The sequence below is a fragment of the Littorina saxatilis genome, linkage group LG13 (genome assembly GCF_037325665.1).
Source record: "Littorina saxatilis isolate snail1 linkage group LG13, US_GU_Lsax_2.0, whole genome shotgun sequence".
Lineage (NCBI taxonomy): Eukaryota > Metazoa > Mollusca > Gastropoda > Littorinimorpha > Littorinidae > Littorina > Littorina saxatilis.
In genome coordinates, this window is record NC_090257.1 from 160949 (window position 1) to 184624 (window position 23676).

The 23676-nt window shown below is 44.9% G+C and overlaps 1 protein-coding gene across 8 annotated transcripts in view; it reads right to left on the minus strand.

Annotated features, from left to right (window-relative positions):
* Positions 1–23676, minus strand: part of LOC138946212 (E3 ubiquitin-protein ligase TRIP12-like) — a 158397-nt gene that overhangs the window by 85163 nt on the left and 49558 nt on the right. For 7 of the 8 annotated variants that reach the window (XR_011449207.1, XM_070317731.1, XM_070317735.1 and 4 more), the window contains exons 12-18: positions 23125–23236; positions 22787–22851; positions 21751–21800; positions 12714–12870; positions 9113–9302; positions 2137–2264; positions 1175–1281 (exon numbers count right to left, since the gene is read on the minus strand). Coding sequence is in view for 7 of the 8 variants with exons in the window: in XM_070317731.1 (XP_070173832.1) it covers positions 1175–1281; positions 2137–2264; positions 9113–9302; positions 12714–12870; positions 21751–21800; positions 22787–22851; positions 23125–23236 (809 nt within the window). In the remaining variant the exon portion in view is untranslated. The remainder of the gene's footprint in view (positions 1–1174; positions 1282–2136; positions 2265–9112; positions 9303–12713; positions 12871–21750; positions 21801–22786; positions 22852–23124; positions 23237–23676) is intronic. The other variant, XM_070317732.1, reaches the window with a different exon arrangement.

Genomic DNA, 23676 nt, shown 5'->3' on the forward strand with positions numbered 1-23676 from the left:
GATGGCGGCAAATCCAAGGGAGCGAACCGAGAAAGCACGCGAACCGGTGTCAAAAGTCGGATCGGAACCGCTGCTCGTTATTTCAACTTAGCGAAACGAAGCTTTTTTTTTTGTTTTTTTTTTGAAAACCCGGAAAAACGGGAATTTCCGGCTTCAGATTTTTTCAAAAACCGGAAATCCGGCAAAAGCCGGAAGAGTAACACCCATGTACCTATAAAGCACCCCATGTGGAAACTAGGAGCTAGTTTTGTGTGGTTACCTATAAAGCACCCAATGTGGAAACTAGGAGCTAGGTTTGTGTGGTTACCTATAAAGCACCCCATGTGGAAACTAGGAGCTAGTTTTGTGTGGTTACCTATAAAGCGCCCCATGTGGAAACTAGGAGCTAGTTTTGTGTGGTTACCTATAAAGCGCCCCATGTGGAAACTAGGAGCTAGTTTTGTGTGGTTACCTATAAAGCACCCCATGTGGAAACTAGGAGCTAGTTTTGTGTGGTTACCTATAAAGCGCTCCATTGGGAAACTAGGAGCTAGTTTTGTGTGGTTACCTATAAAGCGCTCCATGTGGAAACTAGGAGCTAGTTTTGTTTTCAGGCAACCTATAAAGCACCCCATCTGGAAACTAGGAGCTAGGTTTGTGTGGTTACTTGGACACCGGCCCATGTGGAAACTAGGAGCTAGGTTTGTATGGTTATCTGGACACTGGCCCATGTGAAAACTAGGAGCTAGGTTTGTGTGGTTACCTGGACACCGCCCCATGTGGAAACTAGGAGCTAGGTAAGTGTGGTTACCTGGACACCGGCCCATGTCGAAATTAGGAGCTAGGTTTGTGTGGTTACCTGGACACCGGACCATGTGGAAACTAGGAGCTAGGTTTGTGTGGTTACGTAGACACCGCCCCATGTGGAAACTAGGAACTAGGTTTGTGTGGTTACCTGGACACCGCCCCATGTGGAAACTAGGAGCTAGGTTTGTGTGGTTACCTGGACACCGCCCCATGTGGAAACTAGGAGCTAGGTTTGTGTGGTTACCTGGACACCGCCCCATGTGGAAACTAGGAGCTAGGTTTGTGTGGTTACCTGGACACCGCCCCATGTGGAAACTAGGAGCTAGGTTTGTGTGGTTACCTGGACACCGCCCCATGTGGAAACTAGGAGCTAGGTTTGTGTGGTTACCTGGACACCGGCTGGCTCTTGAGCACCTGTCGCAGGAGGTCAGGGGAGGCGTAGTAGATCATGCGCAGGAGGGTCTGAAGACATTTGTGACGGATGTTTGGACCAGCCTGCACAACAAATGTATCCATATAGTGCGCGTCAAAATATCCATTATAATAAGGTCTTTTTTACACTCTAATGCACCGTCTCCACATGAATACAATACATGCAAATGTATCCATATATTGCACGTCAAAATATCCATAATAATAAGGTCTTTTTCATACTCTAATGCACCGTCTCCACATGAATACAATACATGCAAATGTATCCATATATTGCACGTCAAAATATCCATAATAATATGGTCTTTTTCATACTCTAAAGCACTGTCTCCACATGAATACGATACATGCAAATGTATCCATATAGTGCACGTCAAAATATTCATAATAATAAGGTCTTTTTCGTACTCTAATGCACTGTCTCCACATGAATACAATATATGCAAATGTATCCATATAGTGCACGTCAAAATATCCATAATAATAAGGTCTTTTTCATACTCTAATGCACTGTCTCCACATGAATACAATATATGCAAACCATCAGCACACATATTAAATCTCAAGCCAAGAAGCTAGCCAACAACATTGCCTGCTTTGTACTGCCTAAATTAGGTCTTTTTTTCTTCATAAGATTTGATTCCATTCGTGTTTGCTACGACAACACTGCAGCCAGGATGTTGATGATATTTAGACGTGTCTGATTTGCCAAGTTACACTAGATGAAGAGCTGAGCCTTCAAATCTACAGGAATGCGCAACGATTCCCTCTGACTTAAACACTGCCTTGAGAAACCTACACAAAGTCTCCTGCTTATTACTATCATTCACCGATTACTTAAATGAGCCACACACATAAATAAATGCCTGAGGTAGTGGTAACTCCTCTCCCTACAAGAGAAAGCAAGGAAAGACTCACGGAAGAGCTGTAGACTTCGTAGACGACGGCAAAGAGCGTCTGGATAAAGTTGGAGGCCAGTTCGTAGTCCTCTTTCAAGATCTCTGCCCTGGAGTCACACCTCTCAACGTTAGGGTCGACTGACGCTGCTGTTGGACATACATTACAAACACACTCAAGTGTTGATCCCACTCACAGGACAGTCAGTCAGTTGGACCTGGATTGTACATACTAATAGGTCCAGTTTCCTGGCTCCCACTCACAGGACAGTCAGTTGGACCTGGATTGTACATACTAATAGGTCCAGTTTCCTGGCTCCCACTCACAGGACAGTCAGTTGGACCTGGATTGTACATACTAATAGGTCCAGTTTCCTGGCTCCCACTCACAGGACAGTCAGTTGGACCTGGATTGTACATACTAATAGGTCCCGTTTCCTGGCTACACCATTTTGTTTTCTGTCAGAGGACCTCCTGCATGTCGAAACTATTGGACGGTTGACCAGCAAGGGTCAGACTAATAAAAAAAAAGTATGCACCAGTGACCAAAGACCGAGGCAAGAAAATAAAATCTGACATTCTAAATAAATTCGAAAATTATGCACACAACATAAAATCAAGTCTGAGTGTTTGTAAAATAATAGTCCAGTTGAAGGTGTACGGTACATTGAAGCAGATAAATCAAGTCTGAGTGTTTGTAAAATAATAGTCCAGTTGAAGGTGTACGGTACATTGAAGCAGATAAATCAAGTCTGAGTGTTTGTAAAATAATCGAAAATTTTTAATTAAATTTTGATTTAATATAATATACTTACCCAATTCTTATGAATGCATTGACTTTAGTCCCACATGCTAGATGTCGAAAAACCTCTCAAATTACCTGCCCTTAGTAGGGTGGTAACCAAGCTAAAAGCGACGCCATAGCCGTTGCTATGGCCTGACCTTGCTCGGTTACCCATAACACCCTGCGCACCACGTGAGCGCCAGCATCCGTAATAATCATTCGAGACTATTAGTCAAACAAACCCCCAAGGACATAATCCAGCGGGGACGGATGGGAGGGTATTAACTATAAGAATTGGGTAAGTATATTATATTAAATCAAAATTTAATTAAAAATTTTCGATTTAATCACATATTCTTACTCCAATTCTTATGAATGCAGATTCCTCCTAAAGGTGGAGGGAACCTACTTATGTCCTTGTAAGAACCTGCCCTGCAGCAACTAAAACCAGCAATGAACTGGAGCCATCAAGCCGCGTGCAGGAGATATCCCGAAGATAGAAACCGATGAACACATCATCTGATCTCCAGTAAGCCGTTTGCAAAGCTTCGCCTAGGCGACCAGAACGCAACACGGCAATAAAAGAAGCACAAAATCTGTACCCGAGCTGTTGGCAAACCTCGCATAGGCGAGAGGAACACCACCAGCCAGAGAAGAACACCAGACTCCCGAACGCCTGAAAAGGAATAGAGGGAGGACTGAACGCCCCCCCCCCCCCCCCCTGTTCGGAACGCACCACTCATAGGACTGTCCTATGAATGCAGCAGAGCCCCTAGAGAGAGACAAATAAAAGACGTCTCTTTCGCTCCATTGTAAAGAAATAAGAACCTGAGCTAAAGCTCGTGGTTCCAAAAGACAGTAACGTCAAAAAAGGGATTAAAAAAAGTCCAACCAGACAGTTAGAAAATCCGAATCTCCCGGAGCGATAATCCTCCCAAGAGGAGGGAATCAAACACCAGAGGATATTGACCAGGTTTCTGAAACCCCAAAACCTGGCCAAAAACCGTGAACAAACGGAACCAAAAGCCCTAAGGCTACATCCTCTGGCAAACCCCAAAAACGCATGCGCCTCACTGCCCTATAGGGCTGAGGCCCAGAGTAAGTAGAACAAAGTCCCACGCGCTAAACAAGGGGGAGCCTCTAAACCTCGTAAAACAAGGTCCCTTGATCATGCCGACAAGAGCGCCATGAGCAACAGAAGAGAGGCCTATTTGTTTCAAAACAGCTGAGATAGCCGAGACGCCGGAACCTCAAAGAAGAGGCCCAGCTGCCCAAAGCCAAAAACTGAAACAGAGGTGAAAAACCACCTGGCTTGAGAGAGGGGCGCTAAGGAGTTGCACCCCCGCTCTAAATCCCCAATTGGCCAGGGAGGCCAAAAAAGGAGCATACACCGATAAAATGGAGGAAATATATGCTTCGTTCCCAAAGACCAGAGTCCGAACCCATGATCTAAAACACAAACAGCCCGCCTCCAGACCCGTAAGCAGATGGGCCAACCCCTGTGCAAGCCCTGAAAGGACCTGTTGAGCGAGTCGGCCAGATCGCAGAGCTGGCCGGGGAGAAATTCCCCTGAGAAATTGATTTAGTGTGAAACCCAATCAGAATCCCCTATACTCTGTCTGACAGGGAGCGAGAACTTGCTCACCCCAGCTAGTTCACATAAGAAGCAACAGAAGAATTGCCCGAATGCAACAGGACATGCCTGTAAATAGCGAAAAAGGAAAGGCTAGTAGACTAAGAGCTACTGCTCCTAACCTCAGGCAAAAGAGAAGCCCAAGGATTTGCGTCTACATCACAGCCTCAAGACTGCAATTGCCAGTGCAGGCCCCATCTAGACGAAAACGCATCCATAAAGCGGTCTAAGTCCAGGGGAAAACAAAGCTAGGGAAAAAAGTCCCCTGAGCGATCCAAAAGGATTCCAGCCACCTTCCCGAGTGGAGGAACCCACTCTGGAGGAGGACCCTCATGTCCCAGACCTGAGAGGCCGAACCCCCCAAAAAACTTGAGGGAAGACTAGAGGGCCAGCCTAGCTATCGATACCGTCCGACCGAATATCGGGTCTAAAGACCCCACAGAGGCCTGCTCTCGTGCCAGTTTGGCAGTGAAAAGAGCTTATAGCCTCCCTATTCTCTCTTGTGTGAAGAATAAACCTTCCAAGAGACAAAGTCGAACAGCATGCCCAGGTAAAAAACCTGGGATAAGGACAGCTCGGAATTTTGCCTGGTTACTGAGAGCACCAGGCAAAAAGCCTGGTTCAACACCAAAAGAAAGTGCAGCTGACAAGCTGATTGACCTTGAAAAAGCTCAACCAGCCCCCGAGATAGTCCAGAGACCAACACCCCCAGAAACCGAGTCCTTTCCTGTGTGCAGAAACGCAGAAGGAAAGCTCATGTGAGAGCACCGAGGAAAATCTCAGCCAAAGCTGAAAGCTCTAGCCCATGCCTACCCACCTCCCGCAGAGAGGGAGGAAACACTGAACCAAAACCCCCTTTGTAACCGGGGGCGCATAAATACGCTGCCAGAGGTCCAAGAAGGAAGGGAAAGATTCTAGCTATTGAGTAGGTTTTAACAACCCCCGAAAAAGCCTGACCCTTGCTTCCTGCAACCAGCATGAAATCAAACCCCTTGAAAAGGAAGGAGATCACACCAAGCAAAAACAGTGTGGGCCTAAAACGTCACCGAGAAACTTCTCCGCTCAGTGACGACCCTAGCCCAAGCTGCCAGCAGCCTGGCTAAAGCCTTATCCAAGGCATCCTCCCTAACCCAAAAGAGCGTTCAGGGAGGAAAAGATTGCCATAAGAAAGCACAGAAGAGAGTCTCTGCCAAAGCAGAAAACTCCAAACCATGCCATCCTAGCTCCTCCAGAGAGGAGAGGGAGGAGTAACATCACGAAAACTCCATGTTCCCTGTGGTCTGTAAGCGAAGCCAGAAACTAGCCCCTGGCAATAAGAAAAGTCCGGATCAGACCCTGAGCCTGAAAATTCCCTGCTATCTTCTTCCGCACTAAAAGTGAGGACGAAGCAGCCTGAAACCCCGAAGCCAGCAGTCCCCTGCGTAAAAAGCAGCGGGAAAGGTGTAGGCTGAAGACCACTATCCTAAGGTGCGGATCAAGCCAAAAAGTGTGGCATGTGGCAGGCAATCACCGCAGACTCAGCAAATGAAACAAATTGCGAGAAGGCCTGTGAAACCCAAAGGCATCCCGGAAGAGGAAGGAAGAGAGACACCCCCAACCTATCCGGGCCAAAGTAAACTGCAACAGCAGCCGCTCTATGTATGGGAAGCCTACAATCAGTAGGCAACCCTATACACTCCCCCTCCTTAAACAAGAAGTCCGAACCTAACCACCAGTTGTGTAAAACACAAAAGGAGGGGAGGCAGGGGAGGTCGCGCACTAAATCTCCTGCCAAAAACCCGCCAAGAGTGTGGATGAAAAGCGTGATCAGTCTCTGACTGCCAACCCAAAACCGCCCACCTGAACAAGAGGTGGGGGGAAGAGGGGTTGGTAACTGGCACAGATCTCTGCCAAGAAGAAGAGAGAGTGGAGAAGCAAGACAAAGCCGGGCCCGGCGCGTCTTACCCCACCCGCTGTGCGAGAGAAGCATCCCAGTGCTAAGAACCAGACTACCTGGTATGACCACAACCCACCCCAAGTGGGGAGGGGGGCGGTCCAGCACAGCCGTAACCCCAAGAGGGGGTAAGGACTGAAACAGAGAAACGGCCGTAAACGGCCGATCCTCGCTCGTCCACCTGCCGAAGTCAAGTAGCCCTATCACTCACCCACCCCTAGGAGGGGGGGGGGGGGTGACCTATGCTGGCTACGGACAATGACCACCGGCCAGGCGATACTAAAGCCGAGTCCCTGCAGATCATTGTGAACACAAAGAATGGGAGACTGGAGAGAAAGGGTACGTTCTGTCTCCGCCTGACCATGCAGCCAGCCGGCACAGCCCGTGCAGAGAACAAAACGGAGCAAAGCTCATTGTTCCCTGACCACTGTGCGAGACACCCTGCCGAGAACAAAAGAGAGACAAGCTCATTGTTTCGCGACCGCTACCCGCGACAAGCGCGGGCAGCTAACACAGCCACCTGCCCCAAACGGAGCAGAGAAGGAGTATGTAAGGCAGCCTGGAAAGCCGTACATAGCACCCCCACTGTGTAGCAAGGCCTGAGCCAAACCACCCCCAGATGAGGAGGGGGGTGGCTCGTCGCAGCAGTAAGAGCGACGGAGAGAGACGAACCGAAAAACGGCCGACCCCCCTCCGTCCACCTGCCGTAGTCCTATAGCCCACCGACCACACAACCCGATAGGGGAGGAGGACGACTGTCGGGCCAGGACAATAGAGGCACAGACTGTGAAGACAGTCCAACAGCGCCCACCCCGTCTGACCCAGAGGGAGGGACAGGGTGGAACGCTGCTCCAGCCCCCACCCGATCCTGCCCAACGGGCGGGAAAGGGCGAGCCACCGACACCCCCCCACCCTGCCCCAAATGGAGCAGAGAAGGGGTATGTAACGTAGCCTGGAAAGCCGCCACCCCAACGCGCCCGGGGGGCGGGAAAGGGTGGGAAGCTAACACAGCCCCCTGCCCCCAGTGGGACAAGGTGGGACCAAACCCAGGCTGTGACTTACCATGCCCCCTCTCTCCCTCTCCCGCAAGGGGAGAGAGCTGACTTCCCACTGCAGTGTTGCTAAAAGCAAGCTGAGCGGGAAGAGAAAGAGAGGAAGCAGACCCCCTCTCCTTACGGAGAGAGTGCTCGCGAACAACCCAGCCTACCAGTGGCAGAAAGGACTGAACCGAGCTGGCCGTTTGCACCAGGCGACGGTGCGACGCAGGAGAGGCCCCCTATCCCCCCCCCAATGGCAGGGGGATGCGTAACACACTGTGAAGTACCGGCGGTAATCAGAGTGGTTAGACGCAGGCAGGGAGCAGGCCCCCCCTCCTAAAAGGAAGGGGTGCTCGAGAACAGCCCAGAGCCACCAGAGGCAAAAAACGGGCTGAACCGAACAGGCCATTTGCACTAGGCCACAGTGCGAAGCTGACGAAACGGGAGGGCGGGAACCGCCGATCGCGCCTGAAACAGCCGAGAATATAGACACAAAACATCGTTAAGTCCCCCCAAAAGGAGGACATTGACTGATTCCTCTTACACAGAGAAAGGGGAAAGAATAGCCACACGGCTACTCCCCCCCCCCATCAGTCGCACCGACGACGATCCAACAAAAAGTCTATAAGGAGCCTAAAGGCTGATTAACCCCAACAGGGGAAGCGAGCTGTGAAAGAACTGAACCCACCCTCGGAGGGATAGGAACATAAAAAGAAGTGCTGTTTGACGGATCTACGACCCGCATAATAGGCAAATCAAAGTTCTTAGGCTACTCTTAGGAATAGTTACTAAACCAGGCTAAGAGCTTTGCCACCTTCCAGTCTCGCGCCGAGTTTAGCTTTGTTGTCGGCCATTTTAAGACCGGCGAAACACAGTCACCCAGAACAAAAAACTTCTGCGTGCATGTTCAACACAAAGCTAACACCATTTAACCAAACGTAAACAGGAAAGATCTCACCAAAAGGTAGACGGACAGGTAGACCCACAGGAAACCGGCTAGTCTCACGGACAAGCAGGCATGTGAAGGCCAAAAGTGAGAGCGAAATTCGGACACGTCCACCGTGTGTTGTCGAAAGTCGAGAATGATTATTACGGATGCTGGCGCTCACGTGGTGCGCAGGGTGTTATGGGTAACCGAGCAAGGTCAGGCCATAGCAACGGCTATGGCGTCGCTTTTAGCTTGGTTACCACCCTACTAAGGGCAGGTAATTTGAGAGGTTTTTCGACATCTAGCATGTGGGACTAAAGTCAATGCATTCATAAGAATTGGAGTAAGAATATGTGATTAAATAGCCCAGTTGAAGGTGTACGGTACATTGAGGCAGATTTTTGTTAGAAGACATGTGCATCATGTTGACACAATCACCCCTTTTTCTCATGCACGCTAGCACACACACACTTACACACACACACAAACCCATCACTAAAGGGCTGTACAGAAATTGCGCCCCTTATAGTAAACAGTACTTAAAACTAACCTATGATAATCAATATATCTTGGGCATAAAAACTGGAAAAGGTGCTGTGAGCTTAGCAGACAAACACATATGACTTTTATCTTGGTATGGTGGGAGACAACACAGAACATTAATATACTCTATAAGCACTCACAAAGCAGAAGGCATTTAAACACACTACCAGCAGGATTTTGTGGGTTTCCAGCCAGCGGGTTGAGTTTTCTCTGCACGGGTCTTGCAGTGCCAGTGTCCTCGTTGATCTGTTGCATGGAGTTGAAGTCCACAGTGTAGGACCGCCCCATGGCCGACAGACAGATCTCATCCTCTCCGGCCTGGTACGCAGCCTGTGGTCAGACAACAGAGAGATAAAAACGACAGACAGATCTCATCCTCTCCGGCCTGGTAGGCAGCCTGTAGTCAGACTGTAGTATAACTGTTTTATTATTATTGCTTTGTTGTTGTTCTTTGGCCATTTACGTTGAATGACTTGTTATACATTGACATTGATAGTTTTATTCTTCTTCTTCTTCGTCGTTCGCTAGATAGTTTTATCATAAGAACCTTTTCTAATTCCTATTAACTCGATGTTCTTTAACTATATTTATACATAAATGCATATTGTAAAGCAGTATGCATTGTTAGAGCATTTTTTAGTAGCAGTGTTTAAATGTCGAAGCTGCTTTTCCCATCTTTACCCAAGAGACCGACTGTATATTGTGTTATTGTATTTGTCAGACTTGATTGTACCAAGTCCCTACACATGTTGTAATGCGCTTAGAGCCAAATATTTTTGTTTTTTGTAAGGGATAGGCGCAATATAAATACACTTTATTATTATTATTATTATTATTATTATTATTATTATTATTAAAGACGACAGACAGATCTCATCCTCTCCAGCCTGGTAGGCAGCCTGTAGTCAGACAACAGAGAGATAAAGACGACAGACAGATCTCATCCTCTCCGGCCTGGTAGGCAGCCTGTAGTCAGACAACAGAGAGATAAAGACGACAGACAGATCTCATCCTCTCCAGCCTGGTAGGCAGCCTGTAGTCAGACAACAGAGAGATAAAGACGACAGACAGATCTCATCCTCTCCAGCCTGGTAGGCAGCCTGTAGTCAGACAACAGAGAGATAAAGACGACAGACAGATCTCATCCTCTCCGGCCTGGTACGCAGCCTGTAGTCAGACAACAGAGAGATAAAGACGACAGACAGATCTCATCCTCTCCAGCCTGGTACGCAGCCTGTAGTCAGACAACAGAGAGATAAAGACTTGACCACTTTCATCTGAGAGACTTTCACCAGACTCCCAGCCTCTCATCACCAACGATCACTCAGCCAAAAAGCCTGATTTTGGTCAATACAGTCTACTTCTAAACGTCACAGGTCACAATAAAAGCAAATACTTACACAACTCGCCTTCCAACACCCCCCACCCCACCCTTTTTTAAAAAAACCAAAAGAAGACTACCTTCCTTCCTTCTTGCCCAACCTGATAGAAGACTCGACCTCCCTGTTAAGACCCCCAACAAGACCCCCCACCTTTTCAAGACCCTGTTTTCTCAGATGTTCTGCTCACAACCTCTGTAAGTTAAACCCCATTTAAAGACTTGTTTTAATATCTGATTTTATCAGTGTTTTTTTAGGTCTTAAAAGAAGGAATCCACTACATATGCCCCCCCCCTCCCCCCAAAAAAACCCACAAAAAACAAAACAAAAAAAATTATAAAAATAAAATAAAAATGCTGTTCCAGCTTCATAAAATAATGTTCAAAAGAATGTTCACGTCCGACTGATTCAACCCTAAGAATATTCTACATTTACACACTTGCACCACCCCCTTCCCACCACAATCACTAGCCTGACAATCACTCGCCTGACAATCACTAGCCTGACAATCACTCGCCTGACAATCACTCGCCTGACAATCACTCGCCTGACAATCACTCGCCTGACAATCACTAGCCTGACAATCACTCGCCTGACAATCACTAGCCTGTAGCCTGACAATCACTCGCCTGACAATCACTAGCCTGACAATCACTCGCCTGACAATCACTCGCCTGACAATCACTCGCCTGACAATCACTCGCCTGACAATCACTCGCCTGACAATCACTAGCCTGACAATCACTCGCCTGACAATCACTAGCCTGACAATCACTCGCCTGACAATCACTAGCCTGACAATCACTCGCCTGACAATCACTCGCCTGACAATCACTCGCCTGACAATCACTCGCCTGACAATCACTAGCCTGACAATCACTTGCCTGACAATCACTTGCCTGACAATCACTCGTCTGACAATCACTCGCCTGACAATCACTAGCCTGTAGCCTGACAATCACTCGCCTGACAATCACTCGCCTGACAATCACTCGCCTGACAATCACTCGCCTGACAATCACTCGCCTGACAATCACTAGCCTGACAATCACTCGCCTGACAATCACTCGCCTGACAATCACTCGCCTGACAATCACTCGCCTGACAATCACTCGCCTGACAATCACTAGCCTGACAATCACTAGCCTGACAATCACTTGCCTGACAATCACTCGCCTGACAATCACTAGCCTGACAATCACTCGCCTGACAATCACTAGCCTGTAGCCTGACAATCACTCGCCTGACAATCACTCGCCTGACAATCACTAGCCTGACAATCACTTGCCTGACAATCACTCGCCTGACAATCACTAGCCTGACAATCACTAGCCTGACAATCCTCCAAATTTTGTGCATATTTTTAGGGGTGAAAAGCTTCTCTAGCAAACGTTTTCATGCTTTGACTCTGAAATTTGACAAAAATAAGCTTAATTTTGGTCATGTCTGGTGAATATGACAACATCCATTGGAGGAAGTATTAGGGGTATAGGAGCCTGTATCTGACCTTACATCACCACATGAAACAAACAACAAGTTGGTCATGTCTGCTGAACATCACAACATCCATTGGAGGAAGTATTAGGGGTATAGGAGCCTGTATCTGACCTTACATCACCACATCAAACAAACTACAAGTTGGTCATGTCTGCTGAACATCACAACATCCATTGGAGGAAGTATTAGGGGTATAGGAGCCTGTATCTGACCTTACATCACCACATCAAACAAACTACAAGTTGGTCATGTCTGCTGAACATCACAACATCCATTGGAGGAAGTATTAGGGGTATAGGAGCCTGTATCTGACCTTACATCACCACATCAAACAAACTACAAGTTGGTCATGTCTGCTGAACATCACAACATCCATTGGAGGAAGTATTAGGGGTATAGGAGCCTGTATCTGACCTTACATCACCACATCAAACAAACTACAAGTTGGTCATGTCTGCTGAACATCACAACATCCATTGGAGGAAGTATTAGGGGTATAGGAGCCTGTATCTGACCTTACATCACCACATCAAACAAACTACAAGTTGGTCATGTCTGCTGAACATCACAACATCCATTGGAGGAAGTATTAGGGGTATAGGAGCCTGTATCTGACCTTACATCACCACATCAAACAAACTACAAGTTGGTCATGTCTGCTGAACATCACAACATCCATTGGAGGAAGTATTAGGGGTATAGGAGCCTGTATCTGACCTTACATCACCACATCAAACAAACTACAAGTTGGTCATGTCTGCTGAACATCACAACATCCATTGGAGGAAGTATTAGGGGTATAGGAGCCTGTATCTGACCTTACATCACCACATCAAACAAACAAGTTTATCCCCAACTTGCTGACCTCTATGATCTTGCTGTCGATGGGAGTGTATGAATGCCAGATGGCACGGTCGTCCTGCCACTGCCAGGTGACGGCCTCGTTGTGCAGGTTGGGACCTTTACGCAGCATGGAGTCGATGGCAAACACACCGTCTGACGGCAGTTTGGGCAGCAGCTCTCTGCAACGTACCACTCAAATCAGCAATGGGAAAGGACACTTTCAGGGATGTTTCACTACCAATCAACCGTTTCCAGCCAAAAAAATTAGCTATGAAATCTGGATCAAACCCGAAACAGATGAGACTGCTAACGTTCCAAAACAAGATAGCTTTAATGAATGGAACACTTAACAAAATAAAATATATCACATATATTCTTGCGGAAAACCTGGCCTTTGGCTTGAAAAAGTAAAACTACAAACCAGGCAAACATCAAAATATCCTTTCTACAATGTAACAATTTCACCTCACAGGCATGAGCAAGTTCCAAAATTTTCACTCGCCTTGTGGGCTAGTGAATTTCAAAATTGACTAGCCCACAAACAAATTCACTCGCCCACAAAAATGAGTTACCAAAGAACAAAACGATTCCATCCATTCAAATGTGGTGAAAGGCGAGCAGGTCTTTGGTTTAAACAAAACTTTATTCAATTTTAAACATGACAAGAACAATGCATGGATGATTACATACTCAAGCATATAATGCTTATTTTAAGCAATCATAGTAAGTGAGCAGGTCTTTGCAAGCGCCTGTACAGATCGCATCAGTTGAGCGACACGAGCACGCTGGTCTTGCGTTAGCTGGTGCATTGCCCCCCCCTCGGTGTCTTCGACTTTTTTGTTTGAGTTTACCCATTTTTTTGGTGTTTTGTTGGTGAGACTTTGATGTTTCGTGTGCACGTATGCTTTCTAGCTTAAATTTGTCTGTACCAACAACGAATGGCCCCTTTATCTTCTTCTCAGAAGCGGCATGCTTTTCGCAAGCAGTACACAACATGACGTTTTTTTCCCGATAATAGTTTAGCCAGTCACTCTGCTCACCAGAGTCAGATTTTGTCCAGTCTGCCTGGAAGAAACGCTTCCTCTGTCTGGAGTCATACTTTTTCATTCTATTCGACTCCGTACCCTCTGGTTTGGCTTTTTTTTTTTTAGGGGCTGGCAGTGGTCCAAGTATTTCCACATGTTTACAGCTTCAGATCTGCCTAGGCTGCTGAGACGCGTGCTGCGTCGACAATTCTGATTGGTTAAAATCGCGTCAACAAAAAGTCCTGATAACCCCGAAATACGGTTCTGGTCATTCTGATTGGTTCATGGTCATTAAACAGAATTTCCCGATCAGCTCGAACTGGAGCTAAAGAGAATTTCCCAATCAGCTCAAACTGGAGCTCCGATCCCATCTAATTTTAGCAGTCGTAGACGACAATGTGCTTCACAACAGACAATCGTCGCTCGGAAAATGAATACCACAGACCAAACATTTTCACTCGCCAAGCGGGCGATCATTATAAGACTTTCTACTCGCCCACACTATTTCTGGTCGCCTGTGGCGAGTGGGCGACTGATCTTGCTCATGCCTGCCTCAGAATCCAACACAAATCCACATCCGACTCTTGATTCTGTTCTCAATTGAGAACCGGATCAGTGGATTTTGGCTTCTTTCCACTATCTGCATTTACAAAATATGTTTCTTTGTAGTCTCAGCTCATGCAAACTGCAAGAAGGTTGGGGTTAGGGAAAACTTTAAAGTTTCACTTGGTAATTGTCATGATTACTGTGTACAACTTAGTATATCATGGCACATGTATACCAAATGTGACCCTACACCACGAAATGAGTCGCATGTCACCTCGCGCGGTTCTGCGCTAGGCTTAATATAAGTCCGGGGAGTGTCTGGTAACAGTGTGAGGGTCACCTTAGTCACAGGCTTATAACTCAAACAGTTTTCGCTCTTTTCTAAAACGGTTTTCACCACTGGATAGAGCATAAAAAACTCTTTAGGAAAATGTAAAAATATGAAAATCGTGCAAAGGTGACATGTGACTCATTGTAATGAATCGCGGTTATGGTGTTTATAGTTGAAGGGATATAACTAGTGCTTTTTGTAATACAAAGAGTTTGTCAGGAGTTGTTTAACTTTGAAAGTGGAAACTTTTAACAGTTCAGTAAAATTCCATGGTTAGTCATGGCCGGGTCAAACTGGGTTCGCAGCACGTGAGTTTACAACTGTGCGAGTTGTTCACGTTATAATCGCAACCGCCTGATTTTGTGAGTTGTGATTGTAAACTGCCTGACAATTGAAAGTCATTCGACCTGGGCTCTCGGATGAGAAAACCTGCTCTTGGTTTTGATGTCAACTTTGGAAGAAAACATTTGATCTTGATGTCAACCTTGGAACCGGGAAACATTGCCGGGATGACTTGGACTTTTGTATGGATGCCGCCATATTGGAAGATGAGGTACTTTGCTAGTTTTGTGTGAACTTGAACATTTCTTTTGTATGCGCGGACATGACTTGTGTACTTGAATAATTTCGGAATTGTATAATTTTCTTGTGCTCGGTTGGTGTGTTTTTGAATATTGTTAGTTGTTACAGTAGGGTGTTATATTTTGTAACAGGCCGCCCCAGTCTGACTTGTGCGGGGTGATGCCAGTGTGGCGAGGGTGCGATGGAGGCCGTAAGGTTGAAGGCTAGCTACATCGTCACCTCTACATAACGTAAAAGTTATGTTTTGTTTATTTGATTTCTTGTCATTGTAAATATGTTATGACGTTGACAATGAATGAGTGAGTTTCACAAGATCGTGGACAATGAATGAATGAGTTTCAAAAGGTCATGAATTGATTATTGTAAGCAAGAAAATATTTGAGAATTTGAAGAATGAATTGATAATTGCTATGTCAGAAACAAACCAATTTGTATGTTCTAATTAAACCATTGGCTATTGTTTGGAAAGAATGAGTTGGTGAAAGACTACAAATTCTTCTAATCTTCTCTCTGCTTTCCTAAACTTCTGAGCGGGAGTCAGATGATTGACTGTGTGTGTGTGTGTGCACATATAAAGAATCTGGAAGGAGATTAATAAGGATAAATACGGATCTTCTTTATTTCAAATCTCTTACATTGGCGAGCTTGCGGTTGTATTAATTGGAAAATTTTTGAAGATTAATTATTTTTTTTTTTGGTGCGTTCCCTTGAGTGCAGTTAGGCTTATTTTATATTGTTGACTTGTAGTGCTGAAGTGTTATTTGGTTTAGCGCAGATGCTGATGCATGCAGTCTGGAGGATGGACATCCTTGTCATCTGCCTGTGAAGGGAGTTCCTTGGTCTGTGGACGGATGCATCCTGTGCCTGACTGAACGACATATTTTGGACAGGAGTGAGTCATTTGTCATTTGCTTATCTGACACTCAAGTTAACATTCTATATATTTTTGAGGGTAATTTGTTTCTCTGAGTGTTGGTTCTTGCTTGTGAGTAGGTTATTTTTTTCCCCCTACTTTACATGAAGCGCCCTGTAGGTTAGTTTTACCTACAAGTGAATAATACATGACACATCATTTTTCCCTTTTACGTGTACACCGTTTGTAAATAATTGTGGGTCAGCAATGCCTTGATTCATAAGTGTATGGGAATGGGGGTATGTCTAGTTCCTAGGCCAAGTTTTTGAGCGGAGCCTAGTTTCAAATGTATTGATTATTTCCCATTGTAGTTCGGTTGATCGGTTTCCTAGACTGTGTCACTTTAGTACTGTACTTGAGGAAGTCAGGTAAATTCTAAAGTTTAGTGGACTATTGTGTTCACGTTAGTCAAAGCTAAGTCTTGGTGTTGCCCTCTAGCATTCTATGTAGTGGATAGTCATAGTTTGCTTAAGTGATAGCGGTTTGTTCACGATGGCATCTCAAGAAGAGGTTCAAGCTTTGATAGCGCAGTTTAAGGTGGAGGGTGAAGCCTTAGGAAAGGATGGTGCATCACTGAACAAGTATGTGGAAGATAGTTTGCGTGAGGAAAGAGCAGCAAGAAGAGAAGCTTTGTTGAAAAGAGAAAATGATATTGCTCTTCAAGAAAAAGAACTCGCTGCTGCACGTGAGCTTAAAGAGAGAGAGTTAGCTGAACAAGCTAAGATTGAAAATCTTCGTCAAGAAAAAGAACTCGCTGCTGCACGTGAGCTTAAAGAGAGAGAGTTAGCTGAACAAGCTAAGATTGAAAATCGTCGTCTCGATATTGAAGAAGAAAAGGCGAACAGGGAGGCAAAGTTGCGAGCAGACGAGTTGGTTGAAAAAGCAAGCAAGAATAAATTGGCCAATCGTCCCAAGATTCCCTATTTTGATGATAAATCAGATGACATTGAGAGTTATCTGTATCGCTTCGATAAGCACGCAGCTAGCTTGAAGTGGTCAAAGGATGAGAAGGCTTTGATTTTGCCTACTCTACTCAGAGGTCGTGCTCTGAATTATTTTCAAGAGTTACCAGTAGAAGATACTAATGACTATGCCAGACTGTCAGCGCATTTGTTGAAGAGATTCAAATGTACTGAAGAAGGTTTCAGAACGCAGTTTCGCTCATGCAAACCTGAATCTGGTGAAACCATGCATGTCTTTTTCTCCCGCATGAGAAGATTTTTTACTAGATGGACAGATATGGCTGGAGTTGGCACAGATTTCGCTTTGCTCTGTGACTTGGTGCTCAGAGAGCAGATTCTGTCTAGTTGTGCGTCGTCTCTGGTTACTTTTCTGAAAGAAGACAAGCATACTACCGCTCAAACCATGATAGACGCAGCTGAAAGATACAGGGAAGCACATCCTAGTCAAAACCTAGCAGCAAAAGGTTCTAGTGATCCTCTGTTGGCTAATGTCGGTCTTCCAAATGGGAGAGGAGGTCATTCAGGTGGTCGAGGTGGTCACAGGTTTTCTAAGAAGAATAGTCAGGCTGACACAAACCCACCGACAGAACAAAGCTCTCCTGATAATAAGGGTGGCAGAGGTGCTAGTCAAGCGGGTAGAGGTAGAGGTGGTCAGAACTATCAGAGGAAGTGTTGGTGGTGTCAAGATACTTCGCACAAGTTGGCAGATTGTCCCCAAAAAATGCATACTGCTTCAGTATCCGTTGTCACTGTTGAAGAGTCCAGCTGTAGTGAAGACGAGCAGTCTGTGGCGTCAGTAGGATTTTCAGGTAGTGATGAACTTCCCGAGTCTATTCAGACATGTGAAGGTACCTTAAATGGTAGTGAGGTCACGGTCATGTTGGATAGTGGGTGTTCCACGGTTGGGGTCAGGAAGTCCCTAGTGAGAGATGATCAGTTTACTGGGAAGGTACAGGTGTGTAGACAGTTCAGTGGGGATTTGGTTCGGTTACCCATTGCGATTGTGAGTCTGGATACACCATACTTTTCTGGAAGTGTTGAGGCATGTGTGATCGACAATCCAGTATGTGACGTCATTTTGGGTAGAATACAGGGATGTACATTTGGATGTGTCGAGGTTACTAGCGCAGTCCAGACAAGAGGTCAAAAAGCTAGAGAAGAACGTCCTTTTAGACCGCTGTTGACCGCTAAAGTTCCCCAACTTGATATCAATGCTGAGAAACTGTCCAAAATGCAAAGGGATGACAAAACGTTGCATGATCTGTTCGAGAAAGTTGGCCAAAGAAAATCGGAAGAGTCGTCTGGTTGTGTGGTGTCGTTTGTTGGTCAGAACCCAGTTGTTGCCACATTGGGAGTGATCAGTGGGTCCAGTGCAGTAGAGGAGGTAGACATTCAGAAAGTCAAACTACAGTCAGTTCCTACAGTTCAGACTGAGAATGTAGATGATGTGGTCTATAGTCCTGACTTGTCTATGCAGGCAAAACAAAAAGTGCAGGCGGTGTTTCAGAAGCATCAGGACAAAATGACGGATTTGCCTGGTACTTGTGACCTAGTGCAGCATACGGTGAGGATTCCTGAAGGTGCTGTGGTCAATGTGAAACAGTATCCGTTACCATTTGAGTCTCAGAAAGTGGTTGAAGAAGAAGTGAAGAAGATGTTAGATCTAGACGTAATAGAGCCGTCTATTTCTCCGTTCTCGTCTCCTATTGTTCTAGTCAAGAAGAAGGACGGAAGTACTCGTTTTTGCATCGATTTCAGACACCTCAATAAGATTACGGAGTTTGACGCTGAGCCAATACCGGATCCGGAAGTTCTGTTTGCTTCATTGCAGGGCAGGCAGCATTTCACGAAGATTGATCTGGCTAAGGGCTATTGGCAAATTCCGATGGCAGAGTCTGATCGAGCAAAAACGGCTTTTCGTACCCCTCAAGGTCTATATCAGTTCAAGAAGATGCCGTTCGGAATGAGTACAGCACCAAGTACTTTCGCGAGGATGATGAAGATGTTGGATCTGGATAGGTTCAAATCTGTTCATTTCTTTGATGACGTACTTGTAGCCACGGAAGACTGGTGTGAGCATCTAGAGGCACTTGACGGACTGTTGACAGAACTGGGAAAACATGGGTTGACTGTGAGACCGTCGAAAGTAGAGGCAGGGTTTGACTCTATTGAGTTTTTGGGTCACATAGTTGGGGAGGGTAGCATGCGTCCAGTTCCCTCCAAAGTGTCCAAAATCTTGAATGTCTCTGTCCCAACCACAAAGAAACAAGTCCGGTCATTGGTAGGGCTCATCAGTTTCTATAGGCGCTATGTCCCAAGCTTCGCGTCTATTGTGTTCCCCCTGGTAGAACTCACAAAGAAGAACCAACCAAACAAAGTTCGTTGGTCAAAAGAGTGTCAGATGGCTTTTGACAGGGTCAAAGAAATTTTGTCGTCTGAACCACTGGTGAGATTGCCAGACTTTTCCAGGCCGTTCACAGTGCGGTCGGATGCATCCTCCACGGGGATTGGAGCAGCCCTGATGCAGCCTGATGATGACGACGTCCTTCATCCAGTTCTGTATGCCAGCAGGAAACTGCTGGAAAGAGAAACCAGATACTCTACTGTGGAGAGAGAGTGCCTAGCGTTGGTGTGGGCAGTTGACAAATTCCATCGCTACTTGTTTGGCTCACATTTCTTTGTTGAGACTGATCACAGACCGTTGACGTACTTACGACAGTCCAAAACTGCCAACGGCCGACTGTTGCGAGGGGCTCTGTCTCTCCAAGAGTATTCATTCACAGTAGTGCCAATTCCTGGAGTCAGGAATTTTGAGGCTGATGTGTTGTCACGCTTGACGAAGTGAATGGAACATGATGGTTGAAAGGACAGTGAAAAGACTTTCTGCAATCAACAAGGACAATACTTTTTGTGCTGTGAGTGTTGATATGCTGTGTATGTGTTAAGAACTAATTTAATTTTGTTCTTGTTGTTTTTTTTTGTCACATTGTGATTATTTATTTAATCTGGCTGGAAAAATTTGTTTGGATATTTTTGATGCTAGTACCATTTTGTGTTGTAGTCGAGGTTTACTGTATTGAGTTTAGCGGGGGCTACTCAAACTTTATTGGCGATCTTTGGTACCAAGAACGTCAATGTTATTGCATTCAGTAATAGGCGAAAATTGCTGAATGTCCATGAGTATAACTATTGTGGATTAACACAGTGGGTGATTATCTACACGGCGGCGTAAGTGTGGTTTATTATGCTTGCCATTGTTGCTCATGTTTAAGGACAGCCTCGTGGCTTTCGTCACTTTTTTGGTGGATGGCACTGTCTTTTGGTTGTAAACTGATTGCACTCTTTGGGAACGGACAGAGTATTTAATAAATGTTTTCCTTATGCTTTGATTATTTATTAATCTATTTGTGGGTGTTTTTTTTATATATGTATTTAAAAATTTGTCTTGTTACTGGAATACTTATACTTGTACAGTTTTTGAAGAAAAAAAAAATGTTCATTTTGGGTTCACATTTTTTTTTAATCGGGGAAAGGGGTGATGTAATGAATCGCGGTTATGGTGTTTATAGTTGAAGGGATATAACTAGTGCTTTTTGTAATACAAAGAGTTTGTCAGGAGTTGTTTAACTTTGAAAGTGGAAACTTTTAACAGTTCAGTAAAATTCCATGGTTAGTCATGGCCGGGTCAAACTGGGTTCGCAGCACGTGAGTTTACAACTGTGCGAGTTGTTCACGTTATAATCGCAACCGCCTGATTTTGTGAGTTGTGATTGTAAACTGCCTGACAATTGAAAGTCATTCGACCTGGGCTCTCGGATGAGAAAACCTGCTCTTGGTTTTGATGTCAACTTTGGAAGAAAACATTTGATCTTGATGTCAACCTTGGAACCGGGAAACATTGCCGGGATGACTTGGACTTTTGTATGGATGCCGCCATATTGGAAGATGAGGTACTTTGCTAGTTTTGTGTGAACTTGAACATTTCTTTTGTATGCGCGGACATGACTTGTGTACTTGAATAATTTCGGAATTGTATAATTTTCTTGTGCTCGGTTGGTGTGTTTTTGAATATTGTTAGTTGTTACAGTAGGGTGTTATATTTTGTAACAGGCCGCCCCAGTCTGACTTGTGCGGGGTGATGCCAGTGTGGCGAGGGTGCGATGGAGGCCGTAAGGTTGAAGGCTAGCTACATCGTCACCTCTACATAACGTAAAAGTTATGTTTTGTTTATTTGATTTCTTGTCATTGTAAATATGTTATGACGTTGACAATGAATGAGTGAGTTTCACAAGATCGTGGACAATGAATGAATGAGTTTCAAAAGGTCATGAATTGATTATTGTAAGCAAGAAAATATTTGAGAATTTGAAGAATGAATTGATAATTGCTATGTCAGAAACAAACCAATTTGTATGTTCTAATTAAACCATTGGCTATTGTTTGGAAAGAATGAGTTGGTGAAAGACTACAAATTCTTCTAATCTTCTCTCTGCTTTCCTAAACTTCTGAGCGGGAGTCAGATGATTGACTGTGTGTGTGTGTGTGCACATATAAAGAATCTGGAAGGAGATTAATAAGGATAAATACGGATCTTCTTTATTTCAAATCTCTTACACTCATTCCGTGGTGGAGGGTCACAAATAGCATAGAAAAGTTTACAGGAGTTTGAGACTATTCAAATTAAAGTGTCCAACACTTACCCAATCAAGCACACGATTTCATACAGCTCTTGGGGAGTTCTTGAGACAAGCTGAAACAAAAATGGAATATTGTTTGAGTTCCCAACAGTCATGCATTTATCAATTAGCTTTCTCAGTTTACCTGTGTTAGTAAGAAAGTCTGCTGCAAAAAGAATGACTGACAGAATCTTTGTTTGAAAGCAGCACTTATTGTGACCAGTCTCCACCTGTCACAACATGCACAATTTCATGTGTACTTCTCTTTCATGTCTGCTACTGAATCTCAAGTTGTATAAAATGTCCATTAATTAAAATACAAAATCAAATTTCATGAGAACTGGACAGAAAGATAGCAGAAGGATAAAGGACCTAACCATGTTCAGCTTCAACAGAAAGATACAGGGGTGGAAATCCCTTTTTTCTTGGGGGGGTTCGGGGCATCTTCACTTCTCTCCATATCATTCAGTCAACAAGTTATAGATACTGTGATGAATTCTCCATATCATTCAGTCAACAAGTTAGAGATACTGTGATGAATTCTCCATATCATTCAGTCAACAAGTTAGAGATACTGTGATGAATTCTCCATATCATTCAGTCAACAAGTTATAGATACTGTGATGAATTCTCCATATCATTCAGTCAACAAGTTATAGATACTGTGATGTGATTCTCCAATAAGTTCTTTATCAACCTTCTCCTCTGTCCAATGCCATCTCCACTTGTTTTTCAAACTTTCATCCAACGTTGAACATTTGCTTCGTTCGACAATGTCTTTGCGGTGCACCATTCTGTTTCGCAAACCGGAAAAGGCAAAGGCGAAGACTGTACCAAATACGATTCCGAACTGTTTGAGAAATAAATGCCGTTTGAAAATAAACTCGTTAAATATCATTTGACGCGTAAAAATAGATTACTCCAGCGGAATTCGTAAGTTGTGTCCACGGAAATCCGCGGATTCGCGGAAAAGTCCCACCCCTGAAGATAGCAGAAGGATAAAGGATCTAATGATGTTCAGCTTCAACACACATACAGCACATAAACAGAGCACTCTCACTTCAATGTTGGTTGCACTTTGCTCTGAGGAACCGATCAGCAGAAAGCAGAGAGTTTCAGCAATTTCTGAAACAAACCAAAATAGTATTCATATGTTGTTAATTAAGAGAACTTATAACAGATATGTAGTTAAGAAAAAGCCTTAACAAGAACCAGCATTTCATTATCTGTTTAAAAAGATGGTACAGTAAAACCTACCATTCAAGACACACACACCCCCCCTGTGAAAATGTAGCTCAATATTAAGACTCCCTCTACTTTAAGACATGAATTTCTGAGATGTTTGGAGTCTTAAAGGGAGGGTTCCATGGTCACAACATGTGTACATCCAACACTCACTCTGTTTGAGCAGCAGGACAGCGAGATCAGGACAGCTGGCACACATCATGGCCAACATTCTGACTACATTGACGAAGACGCCCGAACTGATCACTGAGGGGCTCACCATGACCTGCACAGCAACAATAATTTATCAAATAGTGTGTGTGTGTGTGTGTGTGTGTGTGTGTGTGTGTGTGTGTGTGTGTGTGTGTGTGTGTGTGTGTGTGTGTGTGTGTGTGTGTGTGTGTGTGTGTGTGTGTGTGTGTGTGTCTGTGCGTGTGTGTGTGTATGTGCGTGCGTGCGTGCATGCGTGCGTGCGTGCGTGTGTGTGTGTGTTTTTACAGAGAAAGAGAGAGCGGGGCGGGGAGAGAAGGGAGGGAAGGAGCGAGAGAGAGAGAGATTTGTAAAGTTGATAATTTAGTAAATTGATATTTTACTTTTGTAGCCAAGCTCAAAACTGGCTACTAATTCATAATAATGTTGTTTTTGTCATTTGGTCTGGGGTAAGTTTTGCCGATCACTTTATGTTTTGTCTAATGTCACTATCTGTTCTCAGTTAAATTTTGAAAT